Consider the following 21,335-nt stretch of genomic DNA (forward strand, 5'->3'; position numbering starts at 1 on the left):
GCACTCAGCCACATAGCCCTGCCTTGGCTTTTGGATGGAGAGCAGGCAGGGAACAGCACAGCTCTAGAGGGCATTTAAAAGCAATCTGATATACAGTCAAGGTCCTTCAGTCTCAGGAGAGCAGTCTCACATGGTCACCTGTAAGCATTGCCCAGGTGGAGCAGCTATCTGACCCACCAAAGCCATCCTTGTGCTCATAGCAGACATGCCTTTTAGCTTACAGCAACCATGGAGCCTTGTATTTATCTCCCCCTCAAGACTGTATGAAATTTTACATGATAAGTAACACTTTCTTGCTGTTTTCCCAAGACCTGGCTTTTACCAACCACGAAGGGAAATCTGTTAGACCTCTGCCAGAAACATTCTTTGTAATAAAATTAAAATACCTGACATTAGATCTTGTGCTTGTGAGAAGAGATGCATCCTCATGGATTCAGTGGAGCTACATGGATTTCTGCAATCCTGATGTTTAAAAGAAAAATTAAGCTTATGTAGATTTAGAAGTAATCACTATTAATCCCTCAGTTCTTCAAGAAACTCTTCGAGAGTTTAGAGCTTGACATGTGCATAAGCATCTGCAAGGTTGAAACCAAGAGATGTTTCAGCCAGCCCCAAAATGAAAAACGTAAATATGAAATATTAAAACCAGATCTGCTCTAGAGAAGAACTTTGACATTGCCACAAATCTGAAGAAGAAAGGAAAAATTCTGGCATATGAATTCAGGATGACATCACTTTCTGAGAACCTGATGCCAAAACAGTGCTATCTCTGCTAGAGCTTCAGTGAAAGCTTTTGTCATCTTTGCCAGGTTAATATAACTTTGAGATAAAAAGTACTTTCATATTTATACTGCAGGACTGGGGCAGGGGAAAGGAGTATGTTTTCCCCAAGGGACATATTACATTTGTATCTGTAGTACGAAGTCAAGAGGCTTGCCATCTTTGCACAAGTCATCGATCTTCCTTCCCCAACTTGCTCCAAGATCTATTGACATATGATGCTTCTGAAAGGAGATTGAAAACCACAGTGCTCTTTCATGGATGAGTAATGCTACACTTAGGGTCCTGCTTTTTTTATTTTACTTCAATTTATCATCATCAGCTTTCTACAAATTATGAAAAGGAATCTTTTTCAAAACTTTGACACTGCTACTCTATTGCATCAATCAGTCTGGGAAGGGTGTCTGAAAATACAGAATGAAATGCAAAATTGTAAACCAACACTTTTCTGGAAAACACCTTCTTATCGAGTACAATCTTCATAACTCACTTCCTGCAGAAATCATGCCTCAGCCCTGAGCTTGTTCCCTTGAAGCACTCTCTGTCCTCAGGAGCAAGTGATCCGTGTTCTGTCACGAGTCACTGCAGTTGTTTCCAGCGCTGCTCAGAGAGCTGGCAGGGCAAGGCGGCTGCAACAATATCTGTGGCTTATATTTTGGGGTAATCATGGAGAAAAAAGCAGTTAACGTCTTTACCCTGGAATCCAGGAAGGAAATCAGGTTTTCTATAGTTGTCTGCAGTGGATCAAGCTCGCACGTGTGCACAGTCTGTATGCACTCCAAGAGAACCTGCAGCAAAGGAAAGGAAAGCTACAAAAAGCTTATTGACCCCATAACTGCAGCATTCAAATAAAGGCTAATGCACATGATGTATTTGCAGCTATGTTTGGTTCAACCCTGGGCTGCTTTCTGTGACTACCTTTGCTGGTTTCCACACATCACAGACTGATTCCTGACGCAGCTAGTTCCTTTCCCTCGAAAGCTTTAGATTATAAACATCTCTCAGCGCCTCTAGGAAATAAAAGTGAGTTCTCCATCCTCTTGCTGTTGGAATGGATGTCTTGGATACCAACAAGCAACATAATTATTGCAGCTGTACTAGGTGCTGATGTTAGAGAGAGCTTACACAAGCAAAATTATAACTGTGGAGATTATCACTGTCACCTTTGGGACTCTCTGGGTAACATATCTGGCCCAGCAATACGCTGTGTCTCTCCCTATAGGGGCTATACAAAAAGGGCTGCCGGCTCCAGGGTAGTCTGCTCTAGAGCTGTCCTGCAGGAAAGGGCAGAGCTCAGTAAGCAGACATAAGATTAAGACTCCTCCTTGGGTGACGTGCAGTGTCACAGTCATCTCTTTCATCAAAAACTCTGGTTTTACTCAAGCTAGCACCAAAAATCGCATTGGCATCCAAAGGGACTAGGTTTTCACCTGGACCTCTCTTCTAATCTAAGAGCTTGCTCAGGAATGGTGAGGAGGCTGGGGTTTGGCTGCTCTGAGATGAGGTATTGAGGTGTCAAACAGTGTATTGCTGCAGTGCAAAGCTCAAAAGGAGAGGCTGGTCCTAGCTAGGGTGGCAGGAGCAATGGTAGCAGTGGACAGGCAGAAAGTTAAATCCACTGCACGCGACAGCAGATGCTGCTTCACAACCAGTGTCTACATGTATGCGCTGTTGGTGCTTCTTGCCACAGGCCAGCAGCAAAACCAGAGAGGATTTTGTAGAGTGGCATTTAGAGAAAAGCTAAGGGGACTGTAGATCTTTGGATGGAAAAGCCATCTGAGCTATTTGCCCAAGACAAATCCCTCATCAAAAATTACAACCTTGAGAATGCTGAAGCAGGGATGCCAAAGGTGGATTTCCTGAAGTGAGGCAGAGATCCTGCTCGCTATGCAAATGCATTCGCTTTCTGGCAGAGAACAGCCAGCACAGGCACACGGGAAGTGAATTTGTAACCAGAGCTGCCAGGGAGATGGACAGCCCAAGGAAGAGGGACCCAAGAGCAGAGGCCAGGTTTCAGAGGCGTGAGCTTTTACAGGCTGTAACCCAGCCTGGGTAGTGTAAAGCTCGTCCCTGACTATCAGCGTTTTTAGCAATGCTTGTCTGAGGCACGTTTAGATTTCATCACCTCACATGTTTGGGTTCTCTCCCTGTCAAATACATTTGCTGTTAATTAACGCAATTTGAATGAGGCTGGGTGACTGTCAGGGAAGGGATACATCGGGACAGTCCTGGCATGGAAGACACATCTGCCATAGCCCCGTTACTGTGCAGGGAGATGAAAAAGTGAAAACCTGATGAGTGGAAAGCTCTGGAGGCTGCAAGGCATGGCTACATGTGCCAGCAAAGCTTTACCTGTGGTCTGGCTGCAATCTAGCCAAGCTCACAAATCAAAGCAGTGGGAGAGGCAACTGCCTGGGAGGATGATGAAAATAGCAGGCACATAGGTTCCTTGGGTAGGAGAAACTGATTTGTCCACTTGGTTCAGGTCTGAAGTGCAGACTGCCTATTTTAGTGTCTGTATTATCTTGTTTGCCCTGCTGAGCTCACTCTCTGGAGCTCCTAGGCTTTGCCCAGAGACCTACCACATCTGGGTGCTTCCCCAACAGGTGATTCAATGTAAGAGTTAACCATGAGGCCAATGGCTCCTAACCTCCATACCCTCTCACTGTCTCAGAATCATGGAATGGTTTGGGTTGGAAGGGTTCTTAATACCCGTCCAGTTCCAAACCTCCTGCCATGGGCAGGGACACCTTCTACTGGATCAGGTTGCTCAAAGCCTCATCCAGCCTGGCCTTGAACACCTCCAGGGATGGGGCAGCCACAGCTTCCCTGGGCAACCTGTGCCAGTGCCTCACCATGCTCACAGGGAAAAAAAAAAATCTTGCTAATATCTAACCTAGATATCCCCTCTTTTAGCTTAAAACCATTACCCCTCATCCAGTCACTGCATTCCCCATTTCCACAGCCCTTCTAGAAGACTCATCTGGCTTTGGACAGTTTTTCAGCACCTCGAGCTGTGAAATGAGGAGCTGAAGCCAGGCTTTCTCCTTTGGCCATGGGCTGTGGGTGGCAAGCGAGGTTTGTAGGGAAGGTCTTCATGGTAGTCAGCACTGATGGAAGTCTGCTGGTGAGCAAGGCTGAGCCCAGTCCAGTCCCCCACCTAAACCAAGTGAGCTAAGTGCCCAAAAGGCTCTTTATTAAGTGGAAATGTTATGAAGTGCCTGGGTGATTTGGGAATCGAAGTCTCATTTTCAAAAGTGACTTAAGCAATTGTGGGAAGGTTTATAAATTCACAAATGATGGTTTGGTTTGCAGGTTCTTTTGAGAGCCAATGAGACCTGGGCACATATTCTTGTGTGTTCGCCTGCCAATGCTCCTCTAGGAGGATGAGGATTTAGTTACAAACAATGCAAAACATTTGAACCAATCTGATTTTGAAAATATTATGTAGGCTGTTTTCAAATGTAACTAGCAGTTACTGAAAACTGACCCTGATCTGAGGGCCAGTGAGATCTCCAAGAACAAGTGCTCAGCCAGGTGTCCCTGCCCCTCCAGGAGGAGTTATTAACACAGCTATACAAAAACCAGTCTGCTGCAGGGAAGGTACCTAACAAAACCTCTCCTAAGGAGAAAAGGTTACAGTCTAAAATATAACAGTTCTAGAAAATATGTATCGTCACAGTCTAAAGTTTCTCTTCTTTGCTCATTTTCCAAGACCATCTGTATTTTCCTGTTGATACAATAAGACCCCAAGCGTGTGGAGTCAAACACAGCGATTGTCACAATTTGGCATAGGCAGGGACTGGATCTGTGTGTATACACACACCTATAGTTGTATATATGAAGATATATGTATATAAACACATACATATATAGCATAAATATATGTATATATGTGTGTATGTGTATATTTAAGTATATATCTCTGTGTATGTATGTGTGCATAAACACTATACACTTCCCTAAGTACCCACCACTTCTACAGTTGGAGCCAGAGCAGGGAGGCAACCAGATCTTTGAGTACATCAATTCTTTGCTCTTAGCAGTGAGCCAAAGTCACATGCTGCTTGTGACCTGAGCTCACAAGCTTGGACATGGGACACCCGTGGTTACATAGGACAAAGGTGTTGTATTCTTCCTTGGGTTAAAATCGGCATTGCTTGATGTCTGAGGGCACCTGTTCTCCTCTGGTCAGCTCCTATTATGAGCTGCTCCTCGCACTGATAAATAAACCAGAGAAAGGTGAGATGCTTGGGCACCTTATCCAGAGCCAGGCATGCTCAGCACACTGCACCACTGCAGAGGACAGCCAGCGTCAGGCAACAGAGGCAAACTTTGCAAGAGCAGCCTTAGCCTGTACTTATGCCAAACATCTGCAAGCCCCGCTTCCAAGGTACAGATTGCTTCTAACTGGAGTGATGTTTTTAAATCTTTGTGATTCTTAACATGCTAAAAAGAAAATAAATATGTGGTCCACCAGTGAGTCTCCAGTAACAAAGTGCAGGTCATTGAATGAGGTCCGTGACATTCTCCATCTTGCTCCATGCTCTCAAAAGAAACAGTGCTAAAGATATATGGGGTAGGCAGAGCTAATGAAAACAGTTTCAACCTCATATTTTTCAATCAGAAAATGCCATTTCGTCAAAATTGATGTGTTCTGAGAGTTGGTATCAATTTTGACAAAGCTGTCACTGAAAAAGTGTCAGAGTGGATTGTTTCCACCCTCTCTCTTTATTCTAATAAATTCCAAAAGTTCTGCTTTGATCAAGCCCAGTTTTCCTTGGATTATATCAGTCTGCCTGTACAGAGAGGAATTTGCTGTGAGTCTGGATCATGGAGAGGTAAAACAGCACTTCATGTTGGCCTGCAAGACTGATTTTATTTGTGGATTTTTTTAGGGCCTTTGCTCCCAGCATTCTTCTGTGATAGGGAATGAGTTAGCCGAAGTGCCTGAGGCAGACACTGAGTTCTCCCAGTTTCCCCAGGGATTCTCCACATGGCCACTGGCCTCAAGGCAGGATTTCACCAAAAGGCAGAATAACTCCTTGCTGTTGTCAGCCTTGCAGCCAAACTGCAAATTCACCTATAGAGGAATGATTCCCCTTCAATGCTGGCTTGGGGATCAAGCTGTGTGTGCAGCATGAATGCAACAAGTCCAGCATGTCTATCATACATTAGGCACTTTGGAGGTTGCTCTTTCACTGGAGAATTGACCTCCATATGCACAGAGGCTGGTTTCGAGCCTGAAACCAGGCAGAGCTGCTGTGGACAAGTGGCCACAGCCTTCTTTAGCCATTCACAAATGCCATCTTCTTCTCTTCTCTTTTTTTGAAGCAAGTAAGGCAATAAGCAATCCTCTCAGCTTCAACAGGTCATAGTCCTTGCAAGAGGCAAGAAAATTCTGTTAGTTACAGTCCTAGGGAGGCTTCAAGGTGTGAGATATTAGGAAGTGTGATGAGGCACTGGAAAAGGTCGTCCAGGGAAGCTGTGGGTGCCCCATCCCTGGAGGTGTTCAAGAATAGGCTGGATGAGGCTATGAGCAACCTGATCCAGTGGAAGGTGTCCAGGCCCATGGCAGAGGAGTAGAACTGGATGATCTGTAAGGTTGCTTCCAACCCAGACCATTCTATGATTCTATGAATTTCACTCTAGACACAAGAAGGAAAGGCTGAACTCTGAGCAAGAGTGGCTTTCCCTTCCTAAGTTTGGATGTTCAGACCATGGTTCACACCTCAAACATCCTGGACTTCCATTTGGAGAAAGCAATACCCATCTCCATTAAATCTTCCATGACAATAATTATCATCATTGCCATTAATAATATGGGCAAAACAATGTATTTTCCCTCATTTTCTCAGAACTGAGTGACCTACTACAGGTGGAGCTTATTCTCCTTCCTCTTCATGCTACTTTTTTCTCCACTGCTAAAATGTCAGTGTTAGGAAAGTGCCTGTTGAGGCAAATTTAATTTCAATAATGTATCATTCATTACATTTCCAACTGGAAATGGCTAAATTTGTAACTGGGAGTGCCTGATGGTCTCAGTAGCATCTCTTGCTGCCAGGGCTATCAGCACTCATGTCCTGCTGTCATCACCAGCACCAAGACCTCCTCTTTGCTCATGTAAATGTGTCAGTCATTCAGAGACCTCTGCTCAGGTCATGTTCCTCTTGGCTGGGCCAGGAGGAACCAAGCCACGTTGGGCTGAGCTGGGTGCTGTTCTTTGCACAGCCATTAAGAGGCAGCCTGTGCCACAAGGCTGGTGTTTGAGGTGGGGACTGTGGTGCTTGCTCCAGGGAGGACAGAGGTACCAAGAGTATTTTCCCACCCAGCAAGGTTTCTGCTTAACCCTTCTCACTGGGGACAACAAGCCATGGTGTCCTTGACCTGCTTCAACAGGTAAGTCTACACTGGACAGGCCACCAGGGTTGCTTTTCAGTTATTCTGCCTACACAAGAAATACTGCCAGGCAGAGAAACTGGGGGAGGGCTTTGAGGTGAGCAGCTGCTGGTCAGTGCTTGAGCATAGACAGTTGGTCCCAAACAGAGCCCATCCAGCAATAGGTCTGTAATATCCATCAGGACAGATAACAAACCCACGTCTTCATGTGATAGCTTCTCTCTCACAGCAAAGCACAGAAGAAAAAGGAAGACAGCTAGCAGCTTTCAAATACTTGAGTTAAATCCAATGGCTAAAACAATCCCCTAAAATGCTGTGGATTTTTTTTTTAATGAAAAAGTTCCTTCCCTAATCACAATTGTTAAAACGGCATTATTAATAGAGGGTACTGACAGTCAAACAGTCGAGAAAAAGCAGAAGTGAGAATCTTCACTGCACAAAAGACGTGCCACTGTTGTCCAGCATGCTCCTCTCTCTCCCCACCCCTGCCCACCTTTAGGCTGCATCACATGGATTGGCATGTCAGCTCCTTCCAACACCTCAGCGCTAAATACCTGCAGAAGAGCAGGTTCTTGCTGGGGCTGGGAATATGCTGTGCGGGTCAGTCTGTTCACAGCAGGGAAAGCGGAGGCTTCGTCAGGCTGCAGAAAGCTGCCGTTGTGTCTGTGGAACAATAGGGTCTCCCTCTGGTGGCAAATTCCGCCCGAGGTGTGTGGACGTCGCAGGCAGGGATGGGACTGTGGAATGACAGAGCTGGCTTCCAGCCGGCTGCCTGGGCGTTGTATGGCTGAACAGCCCCAGCTGTGCAGATGAAAGGGCTCACAGCCTCAGCGCTGCTCACCTCTGCCTCGGGGGATGCCCAGGATGCCGCAGGCAGCACCGCTAATATAAGCTTCATATAGAATCCTCTGGAAGACTGGACACACAATGCACCCCATCACAGGATGCAACCATTACTAGATGAATGTAGCCCAAATGGCCTCCATCCCACCACTAGAAGCCTAGAAGCTGCATCCCAGGGCTCAGGACATGCCACTCCTCTGGCTGGCTGCGCCCAGCGAGAGCTTGTGGAGGGCTCTCCGCCCTGGGGCTGTGGCAGATGCAAAACATCAAGTTTTTGTTTGGGGTTTTGGCAGGTTCATGACTGTCTTGGAAAGGAATAACTCAGACAATCACACACTATCCCAGCAGGACACTAATTAAAAAGATTGGACTCTGCGCCGTGTCTCTGTCTGACCCCAGGATTCATGTCACACTCATTCCAGACATCCATCAGAGTCCCTCATCCCATCTCCATGGGCTGCAGAAGCGTTGCCCTATCCCACAGGGGATGAGCGAGATGAGGGCTCACAGCTGGGTTCCCACACAGCAAAGTGCTGCAAACCCAGCTAAAAGCAACATGAGCATGGGGCAACCCCAATGGAAGGTGGGGATTTAGGGTGCATTGAGCCCTAAGCCCCTCAGGGAACTGGGCTTTAGGAACCAGAAGGTATTGCAGAGCTAGACATGACTGGCAGAATAGCCACTTGCAGGTCATGGCACAGCATTTTCAGGCTATTTCAGCCTATATGCAATGAGCTGCCACCACGGCGGTTGGCATTCCCGCATACCCAGAGCCCTCCGCAGGTCGGGAGCTCAGCACGTGTAACCAGCTTCTCCTAGCTCCACAGTGGAACGGCTTTTTAGCATCCCTATACAGAGGATAGACTAGTTTATTTGGGCTCATGAGTAGTAAGGTTTCCACACTGACAGTATGAGGGACTCTTCTGACCTCCTAGACAAGCACAGTCCTGAGAAGAAATAGGACTTGGCCTGCCCCCATGCTCCCCTCTTCCCTGGTCAGCTGCTGTGGTGTCAGGGTTGACAGAAATGCTGTGCATGCTGCATTCCAGATTTAAGGGTGTTACTGCCCATCATCTTTTCCAAAGCTCTGCCACATACTCAAATGTAGCTTTAAATGGATAAACCTGGCAAGAGACTAGCCAGACTTGTTAGTGATTTGTTTCAGGTGACTTGTCCATCCTTGTGTCCATTAAAATGTAGTCAGTGACAGTTTGGCAGCAGATCTTGCCCTGGGACAGTACTCTAGGCTGATTAGAATTCCCTTCTTTGATTCCCGTACTTTGCAGTCAGTTGCAAAGACCAGCTTTAGCTAGAGACTTTGCAGCAGCAGGGGCAAAACTGAATTTTGCCACCCCCAGGTTGAAGGCAAAATAATTTCCTGGGGCAGGATGTCAGATTTGGCTTCCTTCTTGCTCTCTCCCTCCAACAAAGACACACTCACTGCAAAAAGCCAGGCGTGTATTCTCCTGCCAGGATATTTCCTCCCTGCCCCACTGTAGGACCTTCTCCAGACAATGAAGGGACCAAAGCCAATGGCAGCAGCTGGTAGAGTCAGGGAATGCAAAAGCCCAGTGGAGCCCATCCTGAACGCGCCCTAGCTGGCTAGACAGGAGGGGGAAAACAAACCCCAGTGGGTGGCCTGCAAGGGACAGCCCTGACACTACCCCCCCTCCTTGCCTATGGCCAGGTGAGGAGTGTAGGAGCTGGTCCAGGGCTGGGAAGTGGCTGCCCACATCCTCTCCTGCACCCAGTGTTGGTCTGTAGCCCCCTGGCATCAGGAGTCACCCAGCAGGGCCACAGCCACCCCCCCACCACCACCAGTGCAGGAGAACCCCAAGTCTACAGGTGCAATTAGGCATGGGTAGCAGGGTTGCAAAGCACTCACAGCAACGCAGGGCACCCCAGCTAGGTGGGTGCACAAATCCAGATCCGGCACAGAGTGATTCCTCCCAGTCAAGTGCCCCCATGATCCCACCAGGTCTCTGCTGCTCACAAACATCCTGCAAGTGCTGTCTGGGCAGGGCAAGTGATGGTGCTCAGCCAGACCCCAAAGGAAGGAGGTCATGTGCCCACGGTAGTCACTTTTTATTAAGATTTGTTATTATAAAAATATATCATAAATTGTTGTGACACATTTGTCCATTTTCACTCCAGGGCAGAGGCACTGGAAGGCTGGCATGGAGAGGACTCCATCACACAGCTCATCTGGCTGCAGCATGGGGAAGCCAGAAATCACTCCCTGGAGGGACAGAACTGGGACACTCCGAGCAATGGCTGAGGACAGAGGCATTCGCTGCTGTGCATTCAACAGTCTTTGGGGACGTGGGAAGGAGAAAGAAAAACTGAAAGCAGGAGGGGAAAAAAAAATGAAGGAAGACTCTTCTGTCACCCCTTTCTGATTCGATGGAGGTAAGGCCTTCAGGCAGTGTGAGTGAATGTCCTGACCGTGCTCCCTTGTGCTGGGAGGATGTCATCTCTCACTGTCTGAGCTGTCTCCTTGCTCTGCAGGCACCTGCCAGAAGCAGTGGCACCTTGGGTACAGTTCAGTGGCACTTCAGGCTTCAGTTGCAGTTTGCATGTGCTTATTCAAAGAGTCACTGTCTTGACTGCTGCTCCATGGCTCTAAGATGAGGAGGCTGGGATAGAGAGTCCATGGATGGTATTTAGAGGGTCTGGAGATTTCCCCACAGGGCTGGCAGGTTTTCTGTCTGCAACTGCACGAAGGGTAGAGGGAGGAAAATAGAAGAAAACAACAAGGCAGTGGATTGATGACTCAACTTGTTGGTGCAGCCAGGCATGTCCCACCTCTGAACGCATGCAAACTCTCCTCCAACAGCGCCCACAAGAGCTTCTCTGCCCCTCTGTGTCGCCCATCTGCTTGTCCCCACAAAAGCCATCCCTTCGGAAAGGGTCTGCCAGGTTCTGTGAATCAGACCTCTCCAGGGTAAGTGGAATGGAAAGCGGGAGATACATCTCCCAAGCGACAGGGACCGTGGTGATGACAAACACCCTCTGCCATGGCTGCGGATCTGGATCTGCCTGCGCAGGTGACCCAGACCCAGCCCAGCCACACAGAGAGCACGTCCCACACACTTTCTTAATGCCTGGTGTGCCCTAGAAGAGGACTATGCTGGGCAGGGGAAAGAGAAAGGATCTGCACCTTCTGTCCGCTCTGAAGGCCTGTGCATGGACAGTGCGAGGGATACACAGGGGCTGTATGCGTTGGGATAAGCAGAGATATTTTTTTCTGGGATGTAACAGCTGTGATACGGGGAAAGGAATGAATTGGAGGAAAAAACTGCCTGGCTGAGCTTGTCTTTTTTTTTTTTCTCTCTTTTTCTTTATCTCATTCCTTTCCTCCTTTTTTCCTTCTCTCTCTTCCTCCTTCTGTCCCCCTTTCCTCTCCCGCTGCCTCTCCCCGCGCGGTGCGGGTACCGGGAGCCGCGGGGGCCGGGAAGAGGCGGGACCGCCCCGGGAGCCAAGCGGAGCCGCCCGCCGCCCCGCAGCTCCCCCGGCTCCCCCAGCGCCCTCCCTGCTCCCTCGCGGCCGTATAATCCGATATTTGGGTTGTCCCAGATAAGCAGTGGAACCAGAAAATAGATCCTAATAGAATTGAAAGAGAAAAAAAGCGTTTGAAGGGGGGGAAAAAAGACCAAACCAAAACCAAAACCAAAAACCAAACCAAATCGTTTAAAGACAGTCTATGGGCCTTTCAGCAGACGCAGCTTAAAGACTGGCAAGTTAGAAAACCAACTCACTTTAAATGTGGGGAGAAATGCCTCGAAAAAAATAAAAACATACGAAATACGTGGAAGTTATCCCTCCTCCTTCGTTCGTTTCCTTTTATCCCTCTCTTCCTTCCTTCCTTCCTTCCTTCCTTCCTTCCTTCCTTCCTTCCTTCCTTCCTTCCTTCCTTCCTTCCTTCCTTCCTTCCTTCCTTCCTTCCTTCCTTCCTTCCTTCCTTCCTTCCTTCCTTCCTTCCTTCCCTCCTTCCCTCCTTCCCTCCTTCCCTCCTTCCCTCCTTCCCTCCTTCTCTCTCTCTTTTTTCATTCTTTGCCTTTTCTTTTCCTTTCCTTTCTCTCTCTCAATTTCTCACGCTCTGTTTCTTTCTTTTTTTAAAAAAAAATATAGGTTTACAATTATCTATTTTCACCCGTCCGTATTCTGAAATAACTCATCCTCGGGACAGCTGGTGTTATAACTCGCAGTAAAGGATCGTATAATAATAATAAAACAGTAAAGGATCATATAATAATAATAATAACAATAACGATACCAATTGCTACTATTCTTATTATTATCATTACTGTTATTTAAAAACCCATAAAACCAATAATAAAGAAATGGACTAATAAGTAGAAAATTAATTGCAAATGTGAAAAAATAACAGAAAGTATAATACCACAAAAAGGAAAAAAATATCGACGGGAATTTTATACTCAGAACAGATAAATCGGTATTTTTTTAAACCAAGTCGCCTATCGAGGGAAATAAAGCTTCCGTCAACGAACTGAAATAATTAGCAGGAGATGAAACAAACGTCCCAATTAACAGCCTCTAGTATATACGTTCAAAACGAACCCACGTGATTTTCGTAGAGAGTTTGTCTTTAAATACTCCCGGCGGTGGAGGAGTTATAATGTTAATAATTCCTAGTGGAGATTTCTGCCTCTCTGCGTTATCTCTAAGCTGCTCGGTGAGATGGATGCTGTTAGCACATTTTTCTATCGGAGAAGCCGCGATTCCTGCCCTATCCCGTCGCATCCCGATCCCTAGCTGGGGCGGGGGGGGATGAAAAGCGGAGAGTGCACTCTAAATCTTCCCTGGCGATTTCCAGCGAGCACGAGTGCAAATCACAAGTTGGGGAAAAATTATTTCCAGTTTATAATCGCGATGTACGGGCTGGGGCCGGGAGGGAAGGATCTGGGAGAGGGGGATGTTGGACGGGGACGCATCGAATACTGCGACGGGGGGTCCGGGGGGGCTCAGAGACCCAGGCGGGACGCGGGGGGACAGGGAGGGTCTGCCTGAGCTATGGGCAGCGGGAAGGCAACCCCAGGCACCGCAGCCTCCAACCCTGAAGTCCTCATTCGGGGCCGGGGAATAATAAAAATATTTAAAATATCCAACGAGGTAACCCTTCTCTGAAGGTGGGGGGACCCGTACCGAGCCCCTTAGCCTCCCGCTCCTCTCCCGCTCGCCGAGCAGCCCCCGCCGCCCCTCCCTGCCGCCCCGGGGGTGCCCCCCCCGTCCCCGCTCGGGTCTTACCTTCTCTCCCGGGCTGCTTGAAGGCCATCGCCGCGGCCAGGTCGCCTCCGTGCAGCGCCGCGCCGGGCCCGTGGTGAGCCAGGGGGCTGCCCTGCGGCTGCCAGGGGTGTCCCGGGGGGATGTAGCCGCCGGCCGGGCCGCCGTACACGCCGTGCTGGGTGGAGGGGGGGTAGGCACAAGCCGGGAGGAAGCTGCCCACCGAGGAGAGACCCGGGGAGGGCTGGGGAACAGAGAGACGTGGAGAGTACACGGGGAAGAACCTCTGTGCGGGGAGGGGGCGCCGCCGAACCGCAACGGGGGCTTAAAACAACCCGCCCGACGCCGGCGGTCGGGGATGCCCCGTCGAGGAGGTGCGGGTCCGGCTGCCCGGGCGGAGCGGGAATGGAAGCAAGGACAGGAGGCGTCCCCGTCCTCTTCCCCGCGCCTCGGCCCCTCCTGCCCTCCTCTCGTCCCCACCTGCCCCCCTTCCTTGTCCCTTCCTGTCCCCCCTCTTTGTCCCCTCTTTCCCCCATCCCTCCCCTAACCCTTCCATCGCCCCCCCCCCCCGCCCAGCCCTTACCTGCGGGTATTTGATGTCTCCTTCCATGGCAGCCTTGTCGATGCCGTTGATGGCCTGGGCCGGAGGGAAGGCTGTCCTGTTCACGCTGGGCCAATCTTCCATTTTGGAGGGGTAGGCAGACCCCTCCGTGCCAGCCAGAGCCCCTGGGGAGAGAGAGCGGCAGCTCCGTCAGGTTAGCAATCGCTCCCCCGGACCCGGTCCGGCCCGGCCCGAGCAGATTTTGTCCCCCGGAGCAAGGATTGGGGTGAAACGGGGGAAAACCCGGGGTTCGCAAGTGCCTGTCCATATAAACCAGATGGGGGGACACAGATCCGCCTCGCATCCCACTCTTCGCCAGTATCCCGGGGACATAGTATCCCCCGACGGGGCGTCCTGGGAGAGGCTCAGGACGGCTGAAATTAAGTGTATTCAGGTTTGATACCCCACCAGGAGGAAAAGCTGCCGCCCCCACCCCCGCCCAAACCTAGACCCTCGACCCGGCTTTTTGCCCCCCCTCGTCATTTCCACCTTCCAAATAATTTAGGAGGCCAAATTTCTCTTCTGACGAAGGAGATTTATAAAAGTGACATCGGAATTTTAAAGATAAATGATTGCACGCAGGGAAACGCATGCGGTTGATTTACTCGGGCTTTTGGAAGGATAAAAGGACTCGCCCCCCCTCATCCCCACCACGTCCCGTTCTCCTCCCGGAGTCGGCGTTCCCCTCGCCTCCTGCTTTTCCTCAGAATCCCGGGCACAACACACTCCTCCATTCCTCCTTCTCCTCGGCTTGTTTTTTAAGAAAACCAGGGCGGTTTCTCGGGGGGATCCCGGAGAGCGCCGTGCCCTTCTTCCGAGGAGGCTTGCTTGCCTTCCTCTTCTCCTTGCCCCTTCCGACTCTCTCCCGGGTTGTTTCTCCTCCTTTTTAGCCTCTTTCATTTTTTTTCTCTTCTTTTTGTCCCTTTTTCCTCTCTCCTGGATTGTTTCTGCCCCCTTTTAGCCCCCTTTCCATTTTTTCCCCGCTTTGCAAAGGCAGATTCAGGACTCCGAATTTGCGGTCGGCAATCTATCATCCCTAAGAAAATATTTTCCACATTTTTCATAAAAAGTTCAAGATGTCTGAGCCTCGCTGCATCTGGCCCTACCACCCTGTCCTGCCGGAGTGGGGTGCGGGGATAAAAATCACACACACGCCCCCCCAAAAAAGACGGGTGGGGAGGTCAAAAGAGCCGCTTGTTGGGAGGGGGCGATGGAACACCTTGAACACCTGAGGCTTCGAGAGTTGGGGTTGTTCAGCTTGGAGAAGAGAAGACTCAGGAAAGACCTTATTGAGGCCTTTCAATACTTAGAGGGGGTTTATAAGGAAGATGGGAAAACTTTTTAGCGGGGCCGGTAGCAATAGGACAAAGGTTTTAAATTGAAAGAGGAGAGATTTAGACTAGGTGCTAGGAAGAATTTTGTTAGGCTGAGGGTAGTGAAACGCTGGCACGGGTTGAAAGTGGTAAATGGCTGGAGAGGTGGTAGATGCCCCATCCCCGGCAACATTCAAGGTCAGGTTGGATGGGTCTCTGAGCAGCCTGATCTGGTTGAAGATGTCCCTGTTCAGAGCAGGGGAGTTGGACCGGGTGACCTTCACGGTCCCTCGCAACCCGAACCATTCTATGATCCCGTGATCCCTGCGCGGGGCTCCGGCGGGGCGGGATGCCGGGATTCGGTACCCACCCGTCTGCTCCACGAAGGTGCGGATGCCCAGGATGTTGGTGACGGAGTGCGCCGAGGGCCAGGAGCGGGGCAGGCTGACGTGGGCCGCCGCCACGGGTCCCGCCGGGTGTGCCCCCCCCATCTTGGCGGCCGGCGAGGCCACGGGGCCGGGGTAGGGGTACTGGTAGATGTGGTTGTAGGGCAGGGCGGGCTGGGGGGGCGGCTGCTTGCCGCCGTCGAAGGGGCCGGGCTGGGAGAGGCTGCCGATTTTGTTCCTCAGGATCCTGCTGATGGAGCTGACCGAGGGCACGTTGTACTTGTCGCAGACGCCGTCCGCCAGCAGCCGGTCGCGGATCTCCCAGGCGAAGATCCCGGGGTCTCCCTGCTTGTAGTCTCGGATGTGCTTGACCACGTTGGGGGTGGTGACCCGCGGCTTGCTGCCGCCGATGGCCCCGGGCAGGATGGAGCCGGTCTCGTTGTAGCGGGCCAGGATCTTGCTGACGCAGCCGTGCGAGACGCGGAGCTGGCGGCTGATGTCGCAGGGCCGGATGCCGAGCTGGGCCAGCTCCACGATCCGCAGCCGGATGGCGTTGGGCAGCGGCCGCCCGTTCACGAACACTCCTCCCAGCTGGTTCACCTCCCCGTAGGTGTGCTCTGCGGCAGACGGAGCGGCTCAGCGCGGGGCACCCCCCGGGACGCGGCCGGGAGGCAAGGGGGGGCGGGAGGGGGACGGGGCTGCAGTGGGGAAGGAGAAAGGAAAAGGGGGAGAAAGGAAAAAGAAGGGGGAGAAAGGGGGGAAAAGGGAGAGAAAGGAAAAAAGTGAGGGAGAAAGGGAAAAAGGGGAGAAAAAGGGGAGAGAGAGGAAAAAATGAGTGAAAAGGAAAAAAGGGGAGAAAGAAAAAGGGAGAAAGGGAGGGGGAAAGGAGAAAGGGAAAAGGGGGGAGAAAGAAAAAAGGGAGAAAGAAAAGGGGAGAAAGAAAAAAGAGAGAAATGAAAAAGAGATTGAGAAAGAAAAGGGGGAGAAAGCAAAAGGGAAGAAAGAAAAAAGGAAGAAAGGAGAAAGAGAGTGAAAAAGAAAAAAAGAGTGAGAAAAAAGAGGGAGAAAGGAAGAAGAGAGTAGGAAAGAAAAGGGAGCAGAGAAAAGGGGGACGAAAGGAAAGGAAAGGAAAGGAAAGGAAAGGAAAGGAAAGGAAAGGAAAGGAAAGGAAAGGAAAGGAAAGGAAAGGAAAGGAAAGGAAAGGAAAGGAAAGGAAAGGAAAGGAAAGGAAAGGAAAGGAAAGGAAAGGAAAGGAAAGGAAAGGAAAGGAAAGGAAAATGTGAAAAGAGGGAGAAAAAAGGAGAAATAAGTAAAAGGCAAAAGATAAAGGAGAGGAAAAGGAGAACAGGAGAGAAAAGGGAAAAGAAAAAACAAAGAGGGAGAAAGAGGAGAAATAAAGAAAAGGCGAAAGGTAAGGGTAAAAAGAGAGAAACAAAGAAAAAAAAAAAAAACAAAAAAAAAAGCCAAAAAGGAGAGAAACAACGAGAACGGGAGAAAGAATCGAAAGAAGAGACCAGAGCGAAAGAGAAGGAAGGGAGCGGGGAGGAAGGGGGGAGCCGAGAGCCTTCCCCGCCGGACACGTCGTGCCGGACCCCCGCCCGCTCCCTGCCCGGCTCGGGCCGCAGCGACGGGTCCGCGTGGGCGCCCCCCGCCCGGTGCCCACCCCCGCCTCGCCCGAGAGAGCCCGTCCCGGCGCCCTCCCCGCGGCCGCCGCGCTTACCCATCGCCTGCCCGCCGAGCCCCGGCCGCAGCGCCGCCGCCCGCCCGGCATAGAGCGGCCCGGGGAGCGGCGCAGGGCGGCCCGGCGGGGCGGGGGTGTCCTGGCGGCGCCGGGCCGGTTCCCCCGCTCGCGGGGAGCCCCCGCCGCTACTTGGGATCAATTTGACGTGGGAAACACGTCAATCTCGGCCGTCACGGTGGAGGCGCCGCCGCGGGCCGCCCATTGGCTCCCGCTCCGCTCCTAAATGGCCGCGGCCGCCGCTCCCCGCCGCGGGGAGGGGGGGGTAACGGGGAGGGACGGCGCCTCCGCACCCCCCCCTCCCTCCCCGCGCGGGGCCGGCGCCCCGACAAGGCCCGGGCTGCCCGCTCCGTCCCCAAGGGACGCCCCCCCACCCCCCCCCCCCAGTCCACGCACCGGGCGCTACACCGGGTGGCGAGGGGGAGCGTGGGGCTCCGCCGGCCGCCCCCTCCCCGCATCGTTCCCATGCGAGACGGCGACACGCGGGGCGGGGCACCTGCCCCGGCTCCAGCCCCGACGGCCGCCGCGGGGCCCGGAGCATCGCCTGGTCCTTGGTGGGGAGCCGGGGGGCTGCTTGTGGTCTCGGAGGGAGCCGCCGGCGCGGGGCTTCGCTCGGCACCGCGGCCGGCTTCTCCTGCAAACGCGCTGCGGCGAAATCTGCGGGTTTCTGACCCCGGTAATAACGCACGAACGCAGCTTCTTAAAACGCGGACGGCGCAAGGGTTCGGGGGATTTCTGCGTGTTTCGTCTCCTCGGTAAAAGGCGGATGGGAAGATGGTAAACGACTGAAAGGATGAGGGGAGGAGGAGGGGGAAACGCAGCCGCGGGCATCGCCTCCTCTGCCGCATCGAAAACCCGCTCCTCTCGGGTTTTAAACCAGGGGTACCGCGTGGAGAGGAGGGCGGCGGCCCCGGGCAGCCCGGGGGGGCAGCGTCCACCGCCCCGGGGTCCCGCTTCCTCGCCGGTAGCTCGGGCAGCGGCGGGAGGGAGAGGCGAACGGCGTCCGTGAGGCGACAGACCCGGGGACGAGGCCCCGCGCAATGCCCACCCCCCCATCCCCTCCTCTCTCCCGCCCCCCTCCCCTCGAGGATGTGGGATTAAACTCCAGGGTCGGGACAGACGGGGCAGCCTGAGCGTTGGAAATCGGTCGTCGGGAAAAGAGAGAGGATCGATTAAAAAGCAGCTGAGAGTCGCAAAGGGATGAATGTCCCGCCTTTGCCTTCCCCTCACCCCGGCTCCCCCGGCTCCAGCCCCCGGGGAGCTCCGTGGGGATGAGTTTTCCGTCCTCAGCCTCGGAGGGGCCGCGCGGGAGCGGCTGCGGGCATCCTGCGGGAAGGAGGCAATCGAAAGGCGGCCGAGAAAACCAGGTGTCTTTCTCCCTGCCCTGGTAACCCGACGGGACGATTTTTTCGGGGCGTACGGGGGTCTCCTCCCACCCGCAGAAGAGCATTTCCCCTCCAGGGACCTCGCCCAGCCTGGACTCGCCACCAGCTCCAGCCCGTCCAGGACCGAGCAGAGCTGCCCCTGGCTGAGGGGAGGGAGAAGGCTGCCTGGGAACGGCCGGGCAGGGGTTCCTGAAGCCCCTCTGCCTCTCCCCGTGGCTCCCCTCTTTCCCTAGGCGTTCAAATGGAAAAATGCAACCACCTTGCAGCAGAAGGACACCTGCTGCGGGAGAGCTCCGCGCCTCCCAACCGCGTCCTCCCGCGGCTCTTCCCCGCTCCCGCCGGGGCAGCCCCTGACCCTCTCCCCCGGGGGCTCGTCCGAGCCCCCGGGGGAGAGGGTCAGGGGCTGCCCCGGCGTTCTCCGCCTCCGCAGGCTTCGAGCCAGAAAGGCCTAGAGGATTTCGACAGGGAGATGCGGCCGCGGAGGCTGCGCGGCTGCTTTGTGCCGGCGGGAGAGGCGCAGGAGTGCGTGCGCGCAAATAGCGGGGAAGCAAAAGGAAGAAGAAGAAGAAAGGGAGAAGAAAACAAAGAGGGAAGAGGAGAAGAAAACGAAGAAGGGAAGGAATAATAAAAAGGAAACGAAGAAGAAGGGAAAGAATAATAAAAGAAAGAAATAATAGAAGAGGAAGGAAAGTAAGAATAAGAAGAAAACGAAGAAGGAAGACAAGTTTAGAAGAAGAAAAATAAACAAAAAAATTAAAAAAATAAAAGTGAAAAGAAAAAAGGAAAAAGTAAGAGGTAAAGGGGAAAAGAAAATAAAAAAATAAGAGAAAAGGAAAAAGAAAAGGAAGAAGAAGAAAAATAAGATAAAAGAAAAAGAAAAAGAATAAGAAAAAGAATAAGAAAAAGAAAAAGAAAAAGAAAAAGAAAAAGAAAAAGAAAAAGAAAAAGAAAAAGAAAAAGAGAAAGAGAAAGAGAAAGAGAAAGAAAAAGAGAAATAAAAAGGAAAAGAAAAAGGAAAAGAAAAAGGAAAAGAGAAAGAAAAAGGAAAAGAGAAAGAAAAAGAAAAAGGAAAAGTAAAAAGGAAAAGTAAAAAGGAAAAGAAAAAGAAAAAGAAAAGAAAATGAAAAAGAAAAAATGAAAAAGAAAAAGACGATGAAGAAGAAGAAGGCGACGTAGGAGGATGACGAGGTCGCAGAGCTCTCTGAGAGGGAAGGGAGTTGAGCCGGGTGGAGCCGGGGCCGAGCTGAACCGAGCCCCGCGGCAGCGCCGGCAGCGCCGGGAGACGGTTCTCCCGCTGGTGATGCTAACCCGGCTCACCAAACGCGCGAGATAGTAATTAACGAGATGCCACAAATGCCCTTCGTGGTGCTCAGTGTCCTACGGACAGATAGATGCTTCCCGCACCCCCAAACACGCCGAGGCTCCGTCCCTCCTGGCACCCCCACCTCGACATTGCTCTGAGGTGGTTTTAATTTGCCCTGGCTCTTTTTTCCCCCTTCTACCCCCTCTTTCTCCTCTCTCGACCCTCTCGATTTATCGACTCTCCCTCCCGCCTCCGGTTTTGATTTAGCATCGTGAGTTTACGGTCCACCATGGAAAATATTAGGCTGGGGCTAAACCTCGGGATGGGGGGAGGTCCCTGTCCCCACCGGGATGAGGGACAGCCTGCCCTGGACCGGGAAAGCCGCCCCTGGAGCCGGGTCACCCTGCTCCGTAAGGTGCACTGCCCTCGGCACTGAAGCAGATAAATACCATTTTCTTCTTTATTTTTTCTTGCTACTCGGGAAAATCCCCTTATTTTAACTGTATTTGCAAAAGTTGTTGGTCTTTTGTGTATGTTCTCATACCGTGCCTTCCAGAGAGATGAACTCTGTGTGACAGATGCACGATTTTACAGTTAGTTTTCCTGCATAAAAATATGTATCAGCAGCGAAGCAAGTAGCTCTGAAAGCTTTTCTTATCCTTAAATAGAAATATCAAGAATATATCTATACTGCAGCATCTATCAACTCGTTCAGTTAAATGTAGGTGTTCCGGTGTGTTTCCCCATTATTTATTTGAGACTCATTAATGATTCAGAAACGCTGTGGCTCTTACAGGGGATATTTAGTTTAGTCATGGTCATGGAGCTCATTTTCTGTCACGATCAATCAAAACGGGAAAATCCTATTGCAGTGGGTTCAAAACGAGCGTCTGTTCACAAAAGACATACTGCAAAGCATAATGTTTCTCCCTTGCGAAGTGGAGTGCAATATTATCTGGGTGCCTGTGCATGTGCTTTTTGTGTCAGAAGGATCACAAAATTACTTCTGACAATTTTTTTTCTTGAGCATTTTGACGCTGGCCAAATATAGAGTTGAACAGTCCTGCTGTCATGACAAAAATGCTTTCTGTTTTCTGAAGAAAGGGCTTTGAGAGCTCAAAAAATAAAATCATTCTTCAAAGCTTAATGTGCTGTCTAAGCCATTTTGTTTAATCATATATTTTAGTTTGGTAAAGGCCACAGGTTGAGTAATTAACAATAACTTGGTTTCATTTGTCAAAAGCAATTTAGCTGTATAAAATATATTCCACTGCAAGCCAGCAGGCTCCTCAATTTCACATGGAGAAAAAAAAATATCAAGCGCCCCTGGATTTTTTAGATCT

At 51.2% G+C, this 21,335-nt stretch overlaps 1 protein-coding gene across 1 annotated transcript; it reads right to left on the bottom strand.

The window, feature by feature from the left end:
• Nucleotides 1–10,176: 10,176 nt before the first annotated feature.
• PAX1 (paired box 1) lies at nt 10,177–18,360 on the bottom strand. The gene is made up of 6 exons (XM_069850903.1): nt 17,801–18,360; nt 17,140–17,435; nt 15,551–16,183; nt 13,850–13,992; nt 13,291–13,510; nt 10,177–10,736 (listed from the first exon to the last, which is right to left on the bottom strand). Exons 1-6 carry the CDS (start codon nt 18,358–18,360, stop codon nt 10,645–10,647), a joined length of 1,944 nt encoding a protein of 647 aa, XP_069707004.1. The 3' UTR covers nt 10,177–10,644.
• Nucleotides 18,361–21,335: the final 2,975 nt, after the last annotated feature.

This window comes from Phaenicophaeus curvirostris, chromosome 2, assembly GCF_032191515.1.
Source record: "Phaenicophaeus curvirostris isolate KB17595 chromosome 2, BPBGC_Pcur_1.0, whole genome shotgun sequence".
In the NCBI taxonomy this organism is placed as follows: Eukaryota; Metazoa; Chordata; class Aves; order Cuculiformes; family Cuculidae; genus Phaenicophaeus; species Phaenicophaeus curvirostris.